The sequence below is a fragment of the Varanus komodoensis genome, unplaced genomic scaffold, assembly GCF_004798865.1.
Source record: "Varanus komodoensis strain SLA01 unplaced genomic scaffold, ASM479886v1 scaffold6_2, whole genome shotgun sequence".
In the NCBI taxonomy this organism is placed as follows: Eukaryota; Metazoa; Chordata; class Lepidosauria; order Squamata; family Varanidae; genus Varanus; species Varanus komodoensis.
Window position 1 is genome coordinate 8,777,891 of NW_025336346.1, and position 22,121 is coordinate 8,800,011.

At 39.2% G+C, this 22,121-nt stretch overlaps 1 protein-coding gene and 1 non-coding gene across 4 annotated transcripts in view; both read left to right on the forward strand.

Annotated features, from left to right (window-relative positions):
• Positions 1–22,121, forward strand: part of IARS1 (isoleucyl-tRNA synthetase 1) — a 98,471-nt gene that overhangs the window by 3,904 nt on the left and 72,446 nt on the right. For all 3 annotated transcript variants that reach the window (XM_044451679.1, XM_044451681.1, XM_044451680.1), the window contains exons 3-14: positions 1,829–1,954; positions 2,272–2,428; positions 3,991–4,110; positions 4,777–4,859; positions 7,308–7,425; positions 8,805–8,952; positions 11,644–11,731; positions 12,900–12,960; positions 13,543–13,638; positions 14,858–14,980; positions 16,549–16,640; positions 20,573–20,671. In XM_044451679.1, the coding sequence (XP_044307614.1) occupies positions 1,833–1,954; positions 2,272–2,428; positions 3,991–4,110; positions 4,777–4,859; positions 7,308–7,425; positions 8,805–8,952; positions 11,644–11,731; positions 12,900–12,960; positions 13,543–13,638; positions 14,858–14,980; positions 16,549–16,640; positions 20,573–20,671 (1,307 nt within the window). In that variant the 5' untranslated portion in view covers positions 1,829–1,832. The remainder of the gene's footprint in view (positions 1–1,828; positions 1,955–2,271; positions 2,429–3,990; positions 4,111–4,776; positions 4,860–7,307; positions 7,426–8,804; positions 8,953–11,643; positions 11,732–12,899; positions 12,961–13,542; positions 13,639–14,857; positions 14,981–16,548; positions 16,641–20,572; positions 20,672–22,121) is intronic.
• Positions 594–725, forward strand: LOC123034357. Its single transcript, XR_006416735.1, has one exon. It is a non-coding gene; the product is annotated as a small nucleolar RNA SNORA84 (small nucleolar RNA).

Here is a 22,121-nt window from a genome sequence, read left to right on the forward strand (position 1 = left end):
CTATTAATGATGGAAAGGTATTCAAGCAATATTAAACTCTGCCTTGGCTTTAGTTTTCCTACCCCTTTAACAGTACAAATCTTTACCAAATGAGAATAGTGAAAGTCTGTCCTATGCACCTATACCAGAGAGTAATTTGTTGCGTATGTGTATCCTTTCTTCCGTCTGAAAATTTTCAAAGTACATCAGTATTAAAAACAATCATCAGTAATATAGGACTGTACTTTTTAAAAACTAACTTTAAAAATTTGAGCAATAAAACATATCTAAAAAAATCAGTGTGGAAAAGTCCAAGCGTATCAGTCGTCATCAAAAGACATTAGTCTGCACTAAACAAGCTTACCTGGGGAGATCAGTGCACACTTGGGTGCCATAAAATTCTTTTTCTGGCCACCACCCACACCTCTTCCAAAGTTCTAAACATAGGAAATACTGATGTTGAGTTACAGCTTGGGCTAGTTCATGTAGGATTCAGTGGAACTCCAGAAATACGCACAGGATTTTCTTGTAATGCTGTGCTAAGTATATAACTGTCTTTCATTGTCATTTCTCATTGTCAATTCATTATTTGTCTGCTGTATACTTATATATGTGCCCTGTGGTTACTGGAGACTGTTTGTTCAGTGCAGTGTTCCAGTTAGAAAAATGGGCCTAAAACAATACTCTGACTTATGCATGGAGCCTGATATTTTAGCAGCCTCCATAGCCCGGTCATTGTTACACTTTCTGGTTGCCCATATGCACAATTCTTTCTGGTGATAAGAATGTTTAGTATTTATTAGTGTACCTCATTGCCTATGTGTATATAAAGGGTCTTCTGAAGGAAGTAAACATTTGACTAGTTCCAATAAGTAGCATAAAATATGCACTTGGTAAAGACATGGGTAGTTGGATTTTAAACCTGGCCTTTACTTTCCAGTATCTACAGCATGCACAAACCAACGAAGCTAAGATAGCATCTGTATCATACTGTTCTTTCAAGCTCTCAAAGTTCTTTTGCTTACACATTTTAGTCAGAGCCTTATTAACAGCTGGGCATATTTTATTTTGCCCTTTCTGCTTAATGGGGTCGTCATGTTAAATACACTAAGGAATGAATGAACAAAGGTGCACATTTAAGGTATACGTTTAGACAGGAAAAGGTCTACAAATCCCAGCATGCTGGAAATAAGCCCATTTCTGTTTAAATGTACACATTCTAAATGTTGTGGTACAGTAATTAAAAGTGCTGGATTATAACACACTGGCTCACAATTCATACAAATGTACCTGCTGGGCTGTAACGATTAGAGACTGTGACTGCTAGATCAGTCTATATCAGTGGTGGAGAAGTTATGGCATGCATGCCACAGAGCCTTCTCTGTTGGCACGTGAGCCAAGTCACCCCAGAAGCTGAGCATCGGATAACAGCGCACATAGAGGCCATGCGCATGCTCTTAAAGGAGTAGCGGTGCCAGGCGATGATGTCACAAGCTGCGACTCATTATCCGCGACTTGTCCAAGCTTTCACATGGCTGGTCAGTGCACTGCCAAGGATCTATATATGTTTGTATCATTGAAAGCTCTGTTACTGTGTTTTTCTTTTAAGACAAAAGATGTTAATGTATGAGTTGTTTTTTCAGTATCAGGTTTTATTGTAGTGTTGACACTTTATGATAAATGAGTGGGTTTTGGGTTGCAATTTAGGCACTCTGTCTCTAGAAGGTTCACCATCACTGGTCTATATTATACTAAGTGATCTATTTTACAGAAGACATTGCTATATAATGCATACTGTTTAAGGGGAAGATGGGTCTTAACTGTCCATCTATTGCTTTATTTCACATAGGAAAATGATAGTTCAACAAGTTCCTGAGAACATAAACTTTCCACAAGAGGAAGAGAAAATATTGCAAATTTGGAACAAACTTAATTGTTTTCAAGAATGCCTGAAACAGTCAAAAAATAGACCTAGGTAAGATAAGCTTTTAGTTTTGTTCTGCAAAGTAACAATAAATAGGCAACAGCTGCCGTTACTCACAGTTCCCTTCAAATTTGAGGTGGTTGCTTCTCATATAGACATAATCAACATTTGATCATTTTGAATATTTGCAAAAGCAGCATTGAAAGGATCTTTGGTAGTACTACACGAAGTTGGGAAGCCGTTATAAATATGACATTCACTAATACCTTCACTTATGGGATACAGATAGTAAATAAAGTATTAAAATCCTTTTTCTGGTTTCAGAGATGATTTTTTTCAAAATGTGTATCACTTGATCTCTTATATAGGTTTACATTCTATGATGGACCTCCGTTTGCCACAGGACTTCCACATTATGGGCACATACTTGCAGGAACCATTAAAGACATAGTAACTAGATTTGCTCACCAGAGTGGATTTCATGTGGATAGAAGGTTTGGTTGGGATTGTCATGGTTTACCAGTGGTATGTTGAATGCTTTCTTTTGTGCATATAGTTCCTGGTTGTCTGTCAAGTCAGATTTCTGCTAAACTGATGTAGCACTCCATTTTAATCTTTTTTACATCACAGAAAGGCTGGTGTTATATTGTTTTGATAGCAATTTAGTCATGGAGGTGAAATGCATTATTTGGATCATTATTTTATTGGCTTGAAAAAATAAACTTAATCTCTTTGAATTTGGTCATGAGTGGTGCTCCTCAGTTATTTGTTTCTTGATAAAAGATACTTTCTTGAATATGGCTTGTTCCACTAGTTCAGGAATCAGGACTCCTTACTGTGATCCTGGAATCCTAAGAGATCATGTGTTTGTAAATAGTGTATCCAAATTTCAGACTAACTTATCTTGTCAATAAATCACTATGACCTGGCTCTTCTTCAAACAACCAATGGTATGCCCAACTTATGATAGGACTTTCTGTTGGTTGTTTCCACATCCCTTCCTCTCCTTTCTTCTGAGTTGTCTTGTGGTTGTTCCAAGGGATCCCACAGCAGCACTGACTTGTCTGCCTGTCCCTGATGGAATTGGAAGCATCTGTTTTCAGCCCACTGCCACTTTTTTTATAATTGCATCCTCCTTTCTCCCCACCCCTAGAGATTGTAATCTCCACCTTGATATCTGAGTTTTTGATCCCCATTTTGACAACCCCTTCAAGTCCCCAAGTGGCAACTTCAAGGGGTGGGCTGTAGTTGCAAACCAATTTTGAATTTTTTTTTTTTGCACCTCCTAACGTGCATAGATATTTGCTCTTCATTCCAGACTTTTGCAAGTGCATACTTGCAAATGCAATGCAATGTCCATTTGTCAAAGTGCTGTTGTCAAAGTGCTGTCAAAAGACAAGCTGTCAAGCCAAACTTAAAGGTGTGAGAGCTCTGCACTTCTGAAAAGGTCAAGACAGGAGGTTACCTATTTTCAGACCTCCCTAAGTGTGCAGGTGAATACTGCAAAAGATTTAAGAAGTGCACAAAAACCCATGCACAATAGTGGGTGCATATTTTTTTTGAAAAAAATCATTTGCATCAATGCATAGGTCCTTAAATGCCGTGGCTTTTAAAACAGAGATTGCCAAACAAGGCATGCTACAGGAATTGGTCTGTGTTTGCATGACATGACAACTTAGCATTGCTGACCACCCATGATGGGTGGTTGTGCCATGCAAACCCAGTCAGTGTTATAAACTTCAAAGTGGTAATTCTAAATGGGCAGGCTTCTGTTTGATAAATCTAGGTATTGTTAAATGATTTATAAGTAGTTATTTGTAAAACAAGAATGGCAGGATATTGCTGCTTTTTTTAAAGGGAACTTGCAATTCAGTATCATGTGGCTGAGAAATCAAATTTCTCACTCAGTGGGAATGACTTTGCAGTGAATGGCAACATATTCTTTGGCTGAGAAGGTATGAACCAGGCATTCTGGTTTGTTGTAGTCTTCTCTTTTTGAATAGTGAGTTTCAAAAAAGAGCTATGGAAGCTTTAGTGCTACGTTGCTAAATTATTACTGAGCTTTCTTTTGCTTTTTGTTTCTTCAGGAATATGAAATTGACAAAGCACTAGGCATCAAAGGACCAGAAGATGTTGCAAAAATGGGAATCGCAGAATATAACAAAAATTGTAGAGGAATTGTCATGAGATACTCACAGGAATGGAAGGTAAGTAAATGTATCATTTTTGAGCCTCAGCCTCCAGAATTCTTCAAGCATTAAACATATTGCTGTGCAGGTTTCTTTCTTCATACCTGATCCATATACATATGCTAGTGTTGAAAAAGCTACTTGTGTCATGTGTATGACTTGGATGTGCCCAGTGGGATACTTGATATTGAACAGCAGACCTCTCCACCCCATGTTATAGTACAAATTATGTTAGAAATTCTTCCATTTCAAATGTCTCTTCCCTTGCGAGGTAGTGTCATGTTAAACAAATAGAAGGCAACCACCCAAAGACCCACTGGGCTCCCAGAACCAGTTGAGTGATTTGGGGAGTCCCAGCTGATAAGTACTAGCTGGCTAATAATATAACCTAGTGCCTTTTGGGATCTCCTCACAACACTGAGAGTTGATGCCATATTACCTTGAATTTTGCCCTAGGGAAGTCCAGGGAAAATTGTATGAAGTCAAAAGATTAACTGCATGAGGTGTAATATAATCATGGCTTGTGGGACTTTCCTTAGTCATTGCAAAACAAAGGCAATTCCTAAAGTACTGACTTTTTTTCTGGAGCAGAAATCCTTTTCCCAATTACTAGAAATAAAAATAATTGGGTTTTTTTTTTCTGTTGCTGGGTTGTTGTTTGAGTTGTATTTAATTTCTTTACAGGCCAGTGTTATTAGGCTCGGACGATGGATTGACTTCGACCATGACTATAAAACTCTCTATCCAGAGTTTATGGAGTCTGTGTGGTAAATATCTTTATCAGACATTTCTAGTAAGCTTAATCAGCAGAAAGAAAGGATGGGGAACTTGTCTTCCTTGTGTTGTTGAGCCAAACTGTATGACTGTTGGCCGTAGTGTCCCAGACTCATGTGAGCTGAAATTCAACAATGTCAGGAAAGCTGCATGTTCCCACCTGTGTCACAAAGGAAAAAAAAAAGGCAAATGAGAGTCTCCCTTCCCCAATACAAGTCTCACCTGTCTGTCCTTTCAGAAAGGATTTCTTAGGCTCTTTGACCAGGTTGCTGATACTAATACTTTTTTTAAACATGGTGGCATGGAAATGAAAAGCATAGCATATGCTAGCTGAAATGTTCTGAGTTGTATTAGATCATATGCAAGTTATTAATTTACATTTAGTTTCTATCTAAAAGATAAACACCTTTTAAGTTCAGCAGGTACTTTTCCTGTACATGCAAAGCTGGACTCCTTCTGTTGCAGGGGTATTAGTAAGCTGTTCTAAAAAGATGAAAATAATCATGGAGAGAAAGCAACCACCCTGACCTCTTTCTCTGCACTTGGAGAAAATTCCACAAGGGGGTATAGTTGACTTCGCTTTGACTTAGCAGCTTCGCTTATTTACTGGCATAGCCTGTGTGGTGTCTATTAAATTTATGTCTCCTCTTTCATAGTGTTTCAGAAGTCCTCTGTCCACCTGCCCTCTAGTAACAATGTATTATTCTTTGGAAAACAGACATAAACTGAAACAACTTAATGTCTTGTACATGTGTAGAGTATCCATTCTAAACCTTAGGGCAGCATCTAATAGGGCTCAACCGCTAACCCGGTTATGATTGATGTTACACTAGTGCAATATATAACTTGCTATAATGTTAGTGGTTGAGCCTCATTGGATGTGATCTTTAGTGTGTAGAGACCTTAGCCTCTGGAAGGAGTTTCCAACAACCTTCAATCTCTTCCAAGGATTTCACACTGTTCTGTACTTGCCATTAAACTTGCAGGTTTTACAAAATACAAATAGCTTGAGCTGGTGGGGGTTGATAATTATCAGTGTTGCAGTGGGCATGGAGGGGAGAAATATAATCTTTTCCTCATATTTTGAGGTCTTTAAGAAAATCTCTTCCCTGAAGCTGCTACTTTGAATTTGAATTTGAATACAATCCCTTCCTGGTTTCAGAAGAAAGCTTTTTCCCCTGGACCTGAGGGCAGAGAAGGAAACAATCAGCCTTTCCTTCTACCCCTGTGCAGTTCTGATAATAATTGGTTCCCCTACAACAGTTGCTGTTTGCATTTTTCCAAGACCTGCACATTATATGTAAAGATGAATTTAATGTCATACTTAGTTTGATTCTGAATTATTCATTTTGTGCTTTGTTTTTGTTTGTTTTGTGCATGCCAACAATGAAAGCTGTTCTGGTATGTGCTTAGGAAGAGCAGGGCTTCTAGAAAAGTCAGTAGGCATGGGTGCATGCAGAACCCAGAGGGCCAGGGCTGAGGTATAGATGGAAAAGCAGCAACTGTTGCTCTGTTGAGATGCTTAAAGTGTGCTTAAATGTGCCAGGACTCACTGAGAAGTGTGAAGAAAAATTGGTAAGCTACAGAGGTAGCCAGGCTGAATAATAAGGCCAGAGAGTGGCATTTTATTGCTTGCGTAGTAGGGAGGAGACTATTGAGGAACCCACAACATTCAGCCTTCTCATGAGGAAGGGAAAGCACAACTGGCTATCTAAAGATGTTGGAGGTGCAAGGAAAGTGTGACAGCTATCTTAGCTTCCATTCTTCTCCTGTCTTCCACTGATGTCTGTAATCCAAGTTCAGAGAATAATGGGTAGTCATGCTGAATGGTGCCTTTAAGGGCGCTAAAATACCCTCCAAACCGATTTCATAAGTTTAAAACACTTATGAAGTATTTATGAGAAGACTTTCTCCAAGCATTCCTGTACCTGTATTCTATGATGTTCGAAAAACTTCTTAAGATGGAAAAACTGAGTTTTCTTTACCTTTTTAACTGTGCTTTAACAATTTTTGTTCTGTGTAGTGTACTCTGGGTTTGGAAGATGCCTCTTTCAGGATAAAATACTAAAGTTAATGTTTTATTTATTATATTTCTACCCTGCTCATCAGTCCATAGGCTCCCTGGACAGTTTACAGATCAAAATTACAGTAATTAGATAAAACATGTATGATAAAATCACAACAATGCAATCAATAAATACTTTTATATAATCAATCAACAATACAATAATCAACCTTCCACAACTATAGCTAAAACAATCTTGGAGGTACAATGTTGTAGAGTTGCAAGAAAATATTTACAGTGAGTATTGAGGGACCAAAAAAAAAGCACTGAACAGAGTTTTTAGTTTTTAGTTTGCATGCTACATGTGCTTTATTGGCTTGACTCTCTGCCAACTGACAACTCTTTTCTGTTTGAATATTATTTGCATTTTTTCCAGGTGGGTTTTCAAACAGCTGTATGACAAAGGACTAGTATACCGAGGAGTTAAAGTCATGCCTTTTTCAACTGCATGTAACACACCCCTTTCTAACTTTGAAGCTCATCAGAACTATAAGGTATGTAGCCTGGTATATTAAAGAAATGTGTGTAGTTGCTGTACTGCTTGTGGCTTTAGAAATAACTTGATGATGTCAGAGTGTGGCTTTATCAGTATTCAGTGATCTTGTAAGAACATATTTGTAGTATTCAGGTCTAAGTTGATGGTTGACGTACTTACCATCTGGTATATATACTTTGTCAGACCACTAAGAGCAAGTGTAGATGTATGATCTGGGCTTGCCTACCACAGAGAAGCCAATTGAAGCAAAAGGAAATATTTCAGCACCTCTATTCTGTATGAAATATACTTACAGATTATATTTTGAATCCTCCATTTTTGATATATTGATATAGGTGAGGAGCTAACATAGATCCAGAGTGTTGGACTTAGGAGATCCAAGTTCTAGTCCCTGCTCAGCTGTGAAGCTCATTGGGTGATTTTGGGCCAGTCACTATTTGGGTTTGCTTGTTGCAAGAAGCTATGGTCATTTTTTACCCCTGTCAATCTATTGTGTTGTCTGGATCCAGTCATGGCAGTTCTACATGGCACCTTTTAGTGTCCTGAAACTATGGAGTGGATCAACAATCTGTTCCAAGGTTTTCATGCTTCTCTTCTTAGTCTGACTGCCTAGACCTGGGATCTCCATTTTACCATAGTTGGCATGGAAACACCATAGAGTCCTGTGGAGCAGCCATCTCTACTATTTGCTCCCTAGCAACACTTGCTTGCTTCCTATTGGTCAAGCAAAGTCCCCATTTCCCTGTTTACTTTTGGGAATAGGGAGAAAGCAGATGAATGCACAGAGGGAAAGGAATCAGCTTTTAAAATCAGAAGTGAATTTCAGCACCTCTATATGATGGCTGTACAGTTTCTACATAGCCATGACGGCTTATATTTTAGAATTACTAAGCTTACAATCTTATATATTACCTAGGAGTAAGTCCCATTAAACTCAGTGGTGCTTACTTATTAGTACACAAACTATACTGAAATCTAGGTAAACATGATACTTTGCTCTCAGCTTGGAATTTTTAAAATTGTAAACCTTACTTTATTTAACATGATCTGGTAGTCTGTGTGGACAATGGTGTTAGCTCAGTACTTTTTTATGTCATCCTTTCCCAGCTTGGTGCCTCCAAATGTTTTGGCTTACAACTCTTAGTGTTCCTGACTATTGGCCATTCTGGCTAGGAGTAATAAGAGTTAAAAAGATTTGGAGGATACCAGGTAACGAAAGTTGGTTTATACATTTGTTTCCACGTTTGATGCATGATTCATTTGTTGTGCTAAGTGATGAGAATATTGATGCCCATAGTCCTTGCATTCAGTATTTACTCAGTGATGCTTAAAATAAGTTAATTTTCACTGTTCAGCTTCATTTTTTTTTAATTTAAGGATGTGCAAGATCCTTCAGTCATTGTTAACTTCCCATTAGAAGAAGATGAAAGCATATCTCTAGTTGCTTGGACAACAACACCTTGGACTTTGCCTAGCAACCTGTCCCTCTGTGTTAATCCAGACTTGCAATATGTGAAGGTGAAAGGCAAGTGCAAAACATGACAAGACATTCATGCTTTTTCTGGTGGGTGCAAATGGCATCTTGGAAGTATGCTGCAGTTCATTCAATGGGGCTTGGCCCCAGGAAAGAATCCATAGCATTGCAGCATCTTATACCAATCCATATAGTGTATTTACTATTGTGTTCATCTGCACATAACATTTTATTCCAAGACTGTTTGAATGACTGATTTACTTGCCTGACAAGTGGAAGAGGAGTTTGTGGCAGGCAAATGGCTATGCAGCACTGATCCTAAGTTTGCATGCGTGTTCTGTCATCTCTATTTGTTAAAACAGAAAGAATCTGAAGGTAGTGTCCTGCTGTTGTCATAATAAATCTCAGAAAGGCTGTCTAATGGAGAGAATACAGTGGTTACATAAAGTGTTTTCCTTCCAACTCTTGTAGCTTTTTAAAAAACCCTTTGATGGTTTATCAAATTACTGTGCCCTCTGATTTAGTTTGCCTTCTAAATATTAATCGGAAAATGTCCTTATAAGGGAATATTTATCTCTCAAAACATTGTTTGCTATACTCTGCCCTTCAGGCTAAGCCTATCTACTGACTAAAGACAGATTTTCCACCCTGAGGTCCAGCTGTGGGAAACTTGTTGGGGACAACAAGGGTGATGTAACTTGCTGTTAAGCATAGTCCATTTGGTTCTCCTAAATTACCCATAAAACATTTGCCGAGTACACACTTTCCCTTATCCCTAGGGCAGAGGTGGGCAGCATGCAGTCTAGTGAGCTGAATCTTGCAGTCTATTCCCAGTCGCCAGCCCCTGTCTTGGGAAACTTGAATTAAGCATTTGTTAGATGCCCTTCAGCCAGTGCAGAGTGCATTTCTCCAACCAGTTAGTTACTGTTGCTTTTATAGGTGCTGTCCTACAGAGCATGGGTTCTGAGAAGTTTCCAGTACAAAGACTGAATTTGACTTCAGAGGAGGGCTTGGGGCTTCATTCCCAGCAGTAAGGGGGGAACAGTCATGTTCTTTATGCCTTACAATAGGAAGCACTGTGTGCTGGATCAGGTCTGCTTGCCACAGGTCAGTCTACAGAGCAGAAGCAAGCCGTTACAACCACAGCTTAGTCTTAGGCATGCAATCAGCCTGAGTGAGTGCAGATTGGTGGAGTGCACTTTTATTCAGAAGTAAATCACATTACACCGCACCCTTATCAGGTTTAAGAAGCAGGAAAGCACACAAAGTGGAGCGTTTTGCCTCTTACAAGTCAAAGCAGCTCAGAGCCATGCATGCTCCCTCAAAACTGAGCACAAGCCTAAGGCAGGGGCAACAAAGGGGAGTGCTTCAAAGTACATCAGTCACTGATGTTCACTAAAAAGTCAAAACTTTCTAGTTTTGGAGGCTTCTTCTCTACTTCATGTATTTAGAAGGAAAAATGACACTTGCCAGGAAAATGGATTTTCCCTTCTCCCTGTCAATCACTGTAACTTAAAGAAGCAAAGCAGTACTTTTTAAAAGGTCTTCCGTGTTTACATCATATTAATGAAGTCATTTTCTTTAAAGCCTAATAGGCAGGCACAAGAGAGAATGTTGAACCCCGCAAGCTGCGGAGTGCTGACCATGAAATCCCAGTGGAACAGACTTGGTTCATGGGTTGGAGCTCTTAACACCCCTCATAGTGAGACTCCTCCAACTTCAGCAATTAGGAAAGGGTCTCTTAGGATGATGGTTCCGGGGACACTTCTGTAAAAAAGAGATACTGCCCAGACAAACATGTGTATGGGATGATCTCAGTCCTTTGAACATTGTTTTGTGAACTGCTCTGAGGAGTCTGTGCTGTTGTTCTCTGAAATCCAATTGACCAGTTAACTTACCTGGGTTTTTATGAAGGAAGCACCAGTACGAGCTTGGTTCTGACCAGGTCTGCCATCAAGGGAAGGCAAGGTCAGGATCTTGTCAAGGGCTCACAGCCCTCCAAGGGCCAGCTGTCAAGAACCACTGGCGTTGTTCCTTCTCTTCACCATTTCCTTATACTTGTTCACTGGCCCAGATGATGGTGGTGAGAAGGAAAAGCAGTAGATGTCACTGTTTACTTGCTCACTGGTTCTTTGCCTCTTGAGCAAGCAAGCAAGTGGTAACAATAACCAAGAGGGTGAGGAGCAGTAACATCTGTTGCTAAGGAGATGAAGGAGAAAGGGGATCACTAAAGGAGAATGCCTTCCCAAGGGGGCACAAAAATCTAGAGCTGGGACTTGTGCTGGACAGGAACTGTTGGCTGGCAAGAAATATGAAGAGAGCCATCAGCAAGAGCAGTTTGTCTGCTCCTACTTTTCATCCATTCAGCATTTGTGGTGTGGTGACTTTTGGACATCTCGTGACACCCATAACTATGTCAAGTCAGAGGTTATGTCTGATCTGTAAATCTGTTTCTTTTAGTAACAAGTTTGTCAATTTGGACATCAGACCTCATCATGGTTAAGCTTCCTATACTCAAGTTTTGTGTGATGTCTGTGTTGGGCCCAAAAGTCTGTGCCAATATGTATTTCAAAATTGATTTCTTTATTGTAGAAGAGCACTATATTTGCACTGTGCAGGCAAACTGGTCAAAAAATACTGAGTACTTATATTTTGGTTAAAAGAATTGAGTCTACTCTCTTTTGTTCTTTTCTATTTCTATAAGATTGCAACAAAATATTAACTTCTGTGATTTTTCTCTAGATAAAGATACAGGAAAAATTTTCATTTTGATGGAAGCTAGGCTGGTATCCCTCTACAAATCTGAGAGTGACTATTCAGTACTCGATAGGCAAGTAACAGTATTGTCAAATGGGTGCTTTTAAACAAAACAAATAATACACACATTTCCAATTCAAAATCTTTATAAATAACTCTGTAACTCTGTAAAAAGTAGGAGAACTGAAGAATTGTTAGTTTTTCTTAATTTTGTAATTTAACCTATGGAAGTTCCTGTGTGTGGTACAGTCTCGCAAGGGGTTTGGTGTCTGCATTGGATTTGAATTTTATGCAGTTGCTGCTGATAAAGTACTGAAATTGCTTTGGAAATCAGGTTAGCAAAGTAGGGATTTGCAATTCAAAATTTAACTTGGATATTAGCATTCTGATTTGCCTTGTACTCTTATAGGCATCATCGTTTCTATCACATTAAGATGCCTTCCATAAAACCATAGAAATAACCCACAAAGATCCTGATTGTGTTAGAGGAGCAGGGTTTCCATCTTTTTTTGTTTGCCCCAACAATTATTAAGGCTATTGATAATATAACAAACTGCACCCAAATAAATAAATAAATCACCTAAACGGTTTGTTAAGAGTCACAAATGTTTCCTAGGCATTGCAGTGTATCATCCTAAAAGCATGGTGTAGCCATTCACTGGCCTTTGCAGCTGCTTTTTTTTCTTTGCCAACATCTTCCTAGCTGATCTCATTTTACAGAAAGTTAGGTAAAAACCAGACAGTGAATTGCTGTAAGTTATCGTGAGGTCAGGCAAACATTAGGTGTATAATGTAGAAGCATATACCTTTGGTTCTGCTGTTCTATTCTTAACTGCTCCTTTGCTTTGGTAAAAAAGAAATATAACTTTTACATTGTACACCTACTGTTAGCTTGTTATGTCACTTCATTTATCTCTACAAAACATAATCTACTCTGGTTATTCACTTGGCTCTACTTGCAGTGTTTGTAAAAGTGCAAGCAGGTAAATGATTATCTCTGATTATCTCTTTAAAGTTTGTAAGAATGCAAGATGTTGTAGATTTAATGGATTCATGGACTCCAAAGAATTTTTGTGGACTATGAACTTACTGGTGATCTTTCTATTTACTGCATTAGCAGTAGTGTAATGCTTTAGGTGTATCTTAAATGTCTGTTAATTATGGCTGTTCCTGGCAGAAAAACAGTTTAAAAATAAATAAATAAACTTAGTAACTACTGATAACTTAAAATTATATTTCAGGTTTCCTGGTGTTACATTAAAGGGGAAGAAATACAAACCTCTTTTCAATTATTTTATCAAGGTATACAATGTTTATACTTCCTTGATGTTCTGTTTACTATATTTTAATGTCATAATTTTGATTCATTGTTAGTTGGAAGAATCTCAACACTATAAAGTTCAGAAATATGCAGGTATTTGTAATTTGAAAATAAGAGAACATTTTGATCTGCAAAGGGCCAATGTAGTGAGTGGGTTGGCTTTGTATTTTATTTGTGGAAAATATAGCGTGTTGCAGTTCTCCCTGTAATCTTTTTGAGATCCAACTGCATTCTGGCAGAGTATTTCTTTGTTATTCCAGGACTAATTTCTCAGGAATCCTCCCATGGTTTGTATGAGGTAGAATACTAGGAAAACTGGAGATACCTCATGTGTAATTGTGTATGTAGCAGTGGCATGTGTGTTTGTGGAGATTCCCATGCTACCATCGTTAGACAATAACTATATTTGTCCTGAATTGTCCGTCAGTTCTGGAAGTGTGGCAGGGAGGAGTATTTTTTAAATATTATAGCACCAATTTCCCTCGATTCCTTATTTCTATGTCTGGTTTGCCTGACTTACATTGATAACAATGATTTGAAAATCTGCATATCCTTTGTTCCAGTGCAAAGAAAATGGTGCTTTTACTGTAGTGACAGACAACTATGTGAAAGAAGAAGAAGGTACAGGGGTTGTACATCAAGCTCCATACTTCGGTGCGGTAAGTTTAAAGCTGTTTATGCTCTTTCATGTAGAACATTTTTTCATCTTGATTTTTTTCTTTTTGAGATTCAGAATCTTTTTTGATCTAAAAATTGTTCAAAAGTGCATTGTACAAAAAGCCTTAACAAGGGATATGTCTGTTCCACTCCCATTTTAATACTTATAATAATGAAGCTGCACCAGTATTGCATGTTTGCTTTATGTCAAAAACTACTTTGGCAACTCCTAAGGGACTGCTACCTTGGTTAGGCTATTATGTGTTAAAACAGCATATTGGAACACAGTGATTATCTTGTGAAAAACCGTTAGACCGTAAAGTCCCTGAGAACCAATCGTAAAAACTTAAAGGGAGGAGGGAGCGTGCAAGCCAGAGGCTCATTCACACAATACCAGGCCATCATTTTCTGTTTTCATGGAAATAGATGCACCTGTCCTGGATCTTGAACTGAGCAAGATCCAGATTGTGTTATGGTGCTTTGGCCTACTAGAGAACCTTAAGAGTTTGCGGGTGCTTTTGCAGGGCCAGATGATTGTCTCCAAGAATGGCAAAAGATTTGGGCGTACTTTGAAGTGATGTTCCATGTTTCAGTAGATAAGTGTTGCCATAAACCAAATCAGAGTGTCCGCTCCAGTACTGTTGGTAGTGACTGGCACTGAGTTTTTCCAGCCTCACCTGGAAAACCTGGAGTTGAACCTGGGTCCTTTGGTATGCAGGACAGGTGCTATGCCGCTATGGCCATGTCTCTAAAATAGAAAAAGGCCAAGTGCCAGCTCCATTTACCATTGACCCACAGAGCCATTCTGATGCAAATTAAGGCAGCAAAATCTTGGAAGTCTTAGAATTGGTTCTTATGTCAATCTTTGATTACTCAGGGTGTGATTTGCAGCTGAATGTGGAATGGTTAGAAAGCATTTGTCTCTAGTGATAATGTGCAGAACTAGTGATCCATAACAAAAAAGCATGCAAGTTGCCAGTGGTTATTGCTTCATGAAGTGGTGAATATGTTGTATAAATTAGTCTTCTGTTGAAAGATATTTGAGAGTGAGTTTTTAATAACAAAAATATATTTTTGTTCTACTTGTTTGAAGAAGCAAAACATTTTGGAGTATGGAGGAACCATTTACTAGGGGATGTAGAAAAACTGTAAAATCTAGAAGCCAGTTTGAATAACAGAAGACTAGGATTCAGATGATGTCAGATTGTTTTTCTGTCACAGGATGACTACAGAGTCTGCATGGATTTCAATATTATTCAGAAAGATGCAGCACCGGTTTGTCCTGTTGATGCATCCGGCTGTTTCACTGCAGAAGTCACAGACTTTGCTGGACAATATGTGAAGGTTGGTTGTCCTGGGGTTGCTAGAGAAATTACGCTTGAAATAGTACTTGGAAATGGATGAAACATGTGTGTCTTGTCCCCCACCAATTCCCTCCTCAGTATTCTTTGTGAAAATGGTGGAAACTTTGTAACTGAAAATTTATGGCATCTTTACATGGGTTAACTTCCACTGGAGAATGCATACTATTCTTATTGCTATCATGACATCACATATTATGAACTGGAAAACCATATATGCAGTCATCTTAGGGGAGTACCTGACTCCATACACAAAGGTAAAGGTTTCCCCATGACATTAAAGTCCCGTCATATCTGACTCTAAGGGAGGGAGCCAGCATTTGTCCGCAGACAGTTTCCGTGGTCATGTGACCAATGGAACGCTGTTACCTGCCCACCGAAGTGGTACCTTTTCCTCTACTTGCATTTGCATGCTTTCAAACTGCAAGGTTGGCAGGAGCTGGGACGGAGCATGGGAGCTCACCCCGTTGTGCACATTCGAACCAGCGACCTTTCAATCAACCAGCCCAGCAGCTCAGTAGTTTAAACCACTGTGCCACCTGCAGTCCCTTTACTCCATACATACCTGCCTGTTGTTTAAAATCTTCAATTGAGGCCTTTGTACAAGTTCTTCTTCCTAGGGAGGTTAAGGGGGAAGTGGTGAGAAGAAGAGCATTTTTCTGTGGTGGCACCCCAATTATGAAAGTCTTGCCATTGTGGATTTGTCAGGAACCCACTTTATTCAGTTTAGGGGTCTGATGAAAATGTTCCTTTTGCAGCATGCCTATGGCACTACTTAAGCTATTTATATGACAGCACTGGTTTTAATTTTATTTTAAATGTTTTGTTGGTATATTATATATTGTGTTTTGTCTTGTCTATTTATTACAATATTTAATTGTATTTTAGTAATATTACAAATATTTTATTGTAATGGCTGCCCAGAGAGTATTATGCTAATGAGTGGCCTTTATACAAATTAAATAAATAAATCTATTTGTGCCATGCACATACGTGTGTGTACGAGAACACACACAAAACATCGGCTTGGTTCACTTGGGCAAGAGGAGGGCTGTGCCTTAATATTCATAACATTTTTCTGCTTTGTGCCACAGCTGCTCCTGCCGCACACCGTGCTGCGGTAGGGAGCTCCATCATATGAGTGGAATTGCAGTCTTTATGGCGCCAAACTGTAATATTCAATCTAAATTGGCTAAGCTTTGAATCCTCTCCTTCTGAGGGGATCCTTCTGCCTCCCAAGGGTATCTTTAGAAATACTTTTTGATGTTGCTTGAGGAATTGAAGTGGAGCAACATCTAGTGTGTGCTTCTTCAAGGACTCTGGATTACAGCTGTAAAGTGGCATTGTGCTTGGTCTTTATTATGTATTACTACTTTTTTGGTAATTGAGAATACCTGCTAAAGCATTCCTGCAGTTAATTCATGGCACTTCATGCATTGTCTGGCTTTTTTAAAATGCTGGCTATAAGCTTGGAAGTTGCTTTCTTTTTCAGAAGATACCCACCAGCAGATATGATGTTGGCTTAACTGTGTCTTGCTTTGCTTTCCTTAGGATGCTGATAAGAACATCATCAGGGCCCTGAAAGAGCAAGGAAGATTGATCCACACTAGCACTTTCAAGCACAGCTATCCTTTTTGCTGGAGGTAAGAAGAGTTAATACAATTCACATTTAAAGAGTGCACCCTGGTACCAGTAACTGATTCCTGAAAAAGATATCCTGCTTTATTCTTATCTAGAAAGTTAAAAGCAAGTTGCAAACCAAACCCTATTTGCTCCAGAAAATAAAGTGTACCTCTGTCAGCCTGGATGTACAGCATTGCTCACACTGTTAGCAAACAAACAGCATGATGCCAAATTGGACAGAGCAAATTGCAGGAAGGCAAGCTAGCTCCTGCCAATTTTTCCCCGATTCACCCATTCCATTGCACCTTCCTTTGCTATGATGCTATTATCACTGTACCACTGTGCTGCTCTCTGGGGTGGTTTAGCTTGGGGGCAGCCCTGGGGACCTTCCACAGCACCAGAGAGGTGATGGCAGCTGTGCACAAGGAAGCAAAGTGCTGCCTTGGCTACTGAAGCAGCACATTTTAAAAAAAAAAATCCAAACCAAGAATGACAGTGGCCTCAACCTGCCAGATGCAACCTTGAAGGAGTGACCACTGAAGACACTAGAGGAGCAAGTTTATGGGCCTAGTCATCTCATTCTTTCGATACTCTTATCGGCCTAGTGCCTGAAAAGTTTGCATCTGATTGGCTGAGCTCCCTGCATCTCTTGCTCTGAGGGAAAATTATTTAAATTAAAATGGCATGTCATTGTAGCTTGAGTTGGTTGATGTAGCACTCTGTGTATAGAAGTACCTGCTGGTAGGCAACAGCTTTACCTTTTTACCAACCAAAAGAAGGAAGGAAGCCACCAGCACCACTGTGGCCCAAAGATTTTAAAAACTGGGCCATAGGAACCAAAGAAAGAGGAAAGCACTATCATCACCACCTAAAGGTTAAGAAAACTCAAACCAGTAGCAAGGAGTGAGTGAGAAGAGTAGGCCTGCTACCCAGGAGAAGTTTTGTCTTTTTAAGGGTGGGTAGAGTAGCAAGGGTGTGTGTACTTTTTTGTCATGGGAAACCTCACTGGGGCAATGTCCTGGGAGGTGTCTGTGTCCAAAGTCCAACAGGCACCAACCATGGACATAGACCCAGAGAGGCTGCAAATAGGTTGTTGTTGTTGTTGTTTACTTTTAAATTCTAAGGCTGTCAAGGGCAAGCAAAGCCATGAAAGATGTTTGGCTTGTGAAACTTTTCCACCTTCACAAGATTATAAGTGCTTGGAAAAATGAAAAGTACATTCCACCCCATTTTTACAGATGCTGTCTTCTGATGGCTGTCAAAAATAAGACTTCCTTGTAAAAGAGGAATTTAGGCTGGGCTAATAGGGCAGTTTTGACAGGGAAATCTGTATATACAATCGGTATATTTCTCTCTCAAATTTGCAACAGTGGGAACCTTGGTGGGGCTGTCCTTGACTGTCAGCTTAGAGGCTGAAAAAGCAATATCCAAAAGAGAGAAGGGAGTTGGTAGGCACTGCAGTGAATACAGAAGAACTCATGATTGACCCAGGAGACACTGAGCCAGATATGGTTGCTCTACCTTGTTGCTTGAGCGTTGGTAGGGCAGCTGTTACTGAGAGTGGCCTGGACAAGCTTGGCAAGAGCACTGGGGTGCTTTGCTGCTTTTATGACTGACTTAGCTGCTGCTTTGCCAGCCCAAGGTGGATTGTTGTGGCATCTGAACCCAGGTGACTGACCCTCATCTAGGGGTTGCTGCACCCATGACAAGTCATTGGGTTGACTTGTGACCCACAAAGAAGCTGCCCTGCAGGTTCACATGAGTTGCTGTGGCTGGTCACCAGTAAAGGGTCGCTGTGCCATGCAAGCCCAGTCCTTAGTTATATCAGTAAGTTCTGGGAGAAAATGATGGCTAGTGTGCTGAGTCCTAATGCGTGAATATTGCTGGCTTTCTGCAAACTTATAATTTGTACATTAGAAATGGGTTTCATTAGTACATTATTATGCTTGCTTCCCCTTCCTTGCTTCTTTTGTATCTAGCACAAATTCTTCCATTGTCAGTCCTGAGCACAGTTTAGTGTCAACTCTGCTTTGACAGACTAATCATGCTCCCACTTAATCAGGATATGCAAATCTCCTTCACATCCTGATTTCAGATCCTAGTTGGCCCCTTGCAAATGCTGGTATTCTGCTTATAGTAGCCATGGGTTAAATTGTGAAACGCATGCCTTGGGCACCTGATTCTATCTATCTATCTATCTATCTATCTATCTATCTATCTATCTATTAAAAGCTTTTGTATGCCATCATATATTAAATATCTCAGGACGGCTTACAGCAATTTAAAAACAATTTAAAACATCTAGTGATTAAAACAGTGATACTGTATAAAACAATACATAAACTTCAAATAAATCAAATTAAATCAAAATAGACAAAGCAAAAGTGACTGGAATCATTAAAACTATTAACTTTTAAAATAGCACTTAAATATAAAGGTTTCTAAGCTTTCTTTAGATTTCCAATGTGTTCACATTGCTAGCCATCTTGAAATCATTTGCTTTAGGTTATATAGAATTCCACGTTGGAATGAAATTGTTTCCAGATAATTTACTATGGTTGTAAACATGTAGTATTTCAAAGGAAAGCTTTAAAAGCAAACAGTCTTAAACTGTATTCTGTAAAATGAGTTTTTAATTCTCATTTCATATTGGAAAGTTTGTGTTATAGCTCTTCAGTGATTTTAATCTGCAAAGCTTAGTAAACTTACTTATACTACATGCTAATATGCACTTGAGAGCCCTTGAGCAGACAGAGAATTTAAAGCAAAGGGCTGCTCATAAAAGCTCAGCTTTTTCATCTCATATCAAATCTTTTAATTTAGTATTTGTTATGGGGCAAAGTAAACATTCAAGTAGACTTTTAAGAAGCACAAATTAGGCTCACATGAAGTGGCTTGTATGGGTCTTGTGTATTCAGTAAGATTATTTTAATGGTTGAGTGCCTTTTCAATAAAAAGTTTTCCCACTTTAAAGATTAAATGAGGAGCTTCATGTATCCTGATATATTCTGTCTCCCTCTGTCCTGAGGCATGTGATTTAGGATGCCAGCAATAATACTTGAAGGGGCTCTTGTCCACTCTTGCAGGCCAATTTCTATCTGGTAGTGTTACTCTGGCTTGGAGAGCAAGTTCAAAACTTCACTAACTTATTCAGATAGAATACGTAACTATGGTCTGTACTAAACTATAATAAGGAAGTTGCTAACTTGTAACCAATTGAATCAAAGGTGTACGAGTCAGGCCCATGGCTCATTTTAGGATTGTTTTTATGGTGCCAGACTATGGTTTGTTGTCTTTGGACTGAGCCTTGAGCCTGAAGTTATGAAACCAGATGAATGAGGCTTGCATGTCTCATTCCATCATCTGCAAAATTAGCTGCTTGGTTCCAAATTGTGTAATGCTGGTTCATTAATAAAAGGTAAAGAGATACAAAAGCTTTCCTATGAGCAGGTTAAGAGTTTCTGAGCTTTTTTTCATTCCATGTCCTCCCTTTTCATGTTGTAATGTAGATGCTGCCTCTCCATAATACGACAATATGAATGAGAATTGCTGCAGACAACACTGAAAGATAGAGATGGAAACATGTTGGAATATGCCTGCCTGAACTTTTTCTTTATATAGTAACAGTTAGATTAGGTGAGCCATAGGTAAATAGAGCGGTCTGTAAAGTAAGACACATGGGTGAGACTTGGAGGGATATTTGACATGTTTTGGCAGTGTGGAAACTAATAGGATTTTTAAAATAAATTTTGTATTACAAATAGTAGCTGTTCAACAGATTTGGGTGAAAAATTATCTGATATTCTGCAGTTGTGTACGAATGTTGAACTCTGGGGTCAACGATACAGACCTCTCTATTTCAAATTATGGTAATCGATTTTTAGAGAGGTGCACTTGGTTCTTCAGGATAGCTAAAGAACATGTTTGATTTTCTTTATACTATTTCTTTTAGGTCAGATACTCCTCTAATATACAAAGCAGTGCCGAGCTGGTTCGTTCGTGTGGAGCACATGGTGGAGCAACTGTTGGGAAACAATGCTCAGTGCTACTGGTAATCCATTTTCCTTAGTTTTATAGCTGCAAGTCAGTCGTTTTAAAATGCCTTTTTTACACCTAATTTAATAAAGAACCCTACAGATATGTAGCTACACCTTTACTCTGATAATCCAAAGAAGTGATTGACTAGTGGCATGTTGTTGTTCTGATAATGAACACTTACATATGGGGTTTGTCTTATATTAAAACTGAGAATGAGAGCTATTCTACTTGAGCAATCAAGAGGGATTTCTGAAGCATAAGGTAATGTCAGAGTGGGAGTTATTTGGGTTTTCTCAGAGTACCTTGAATGGTAGCAATCCTTTTTAAATGTAGTCCTTTCAGTAGGAGAATTAATGGGTTTTCACTGTACTTAGACTGTACAAAGGTGCTATCTTCTAGTTTTCTGAGACTACAGTTCTGGTATGCTTGCTTTTAAATCCATTATCTAATGCTGCAAAGCTAATAGAATACTTGCATAAGTAGACATGAAGGGACAGTTTCCTCTGAATTTCTTTCAGGACCAATGCCAGAAGTTGCTGTTGTATCACAGCCCTTTTATTTGGGGTATAATATTGTTGATTTTTGGAGCAGGGATTATTCCTATTTCAATTACTTGTACAACTTCTCCAAAATGTTGTTCTCAGAGTGTGTTTATCTAACATGGGCTGGGTTGAAAAGAGTGTAAAGGGTAGGGTTATGCAGAGATACCTTGCTTCCAATATTCCTGGACTCATAGGCTCCACTGTAGACTTCTGTGGGGGGCAGGATATGATTAGAAAAGGTCATAGAGTTCATAGATCGTAGGTACCATAGGTCGTAGATACCTTGGACAGGGGCAGGGCTAGTGCATTTGTTTGTTTATTTACATATTCAATTTATATTCTGCATTAAATTAGTCTGAGGACTCTCTAAATGTATTTATGCAGTTTATGCCCGATGTTCTTTTAGCCAGTCCATGTTCAGGCAAATACCTCAACTGGGTTTAGTATGCTCTAAATATTCCTAAAGAGGTGTACATTTGCCAGTAGTTTTGTGCTCTTTTCTAATTTTCTTCTTGGTTAGACAGTGATGTAATGCATGTGTTTAGGCACATGCATGGGAGGCTACCCATTCTGGCAGGGCTGACAATTCAGATTCCAGCGATGAGACTGTTTTTGAAATGGTTCAAACTCCAGCTTCAGTTCAAGGTCCGGAGACTCCAGAGGAATTAGCTGTGGAGGGGATTAGACCAAGGGCGGACAAAGGAACCAGTCAACCTGGTGGTGGGAATAGGGATGGGTTGCAGGCTGAGACTTTGAAATGGGTAGTTTTTCCAATGGGGAACTCCCGTCTCTTGATGTTGCCATTGGACAGAGGTCTAACTAGGAGCACAACAGGAGCAACAAAGGCATGCCCACTTTCAGAGTATTCCTTCCCTGGGGTGAGATGCAGAAAGGATTATAAAGAGTTTTGGGTAATGAACA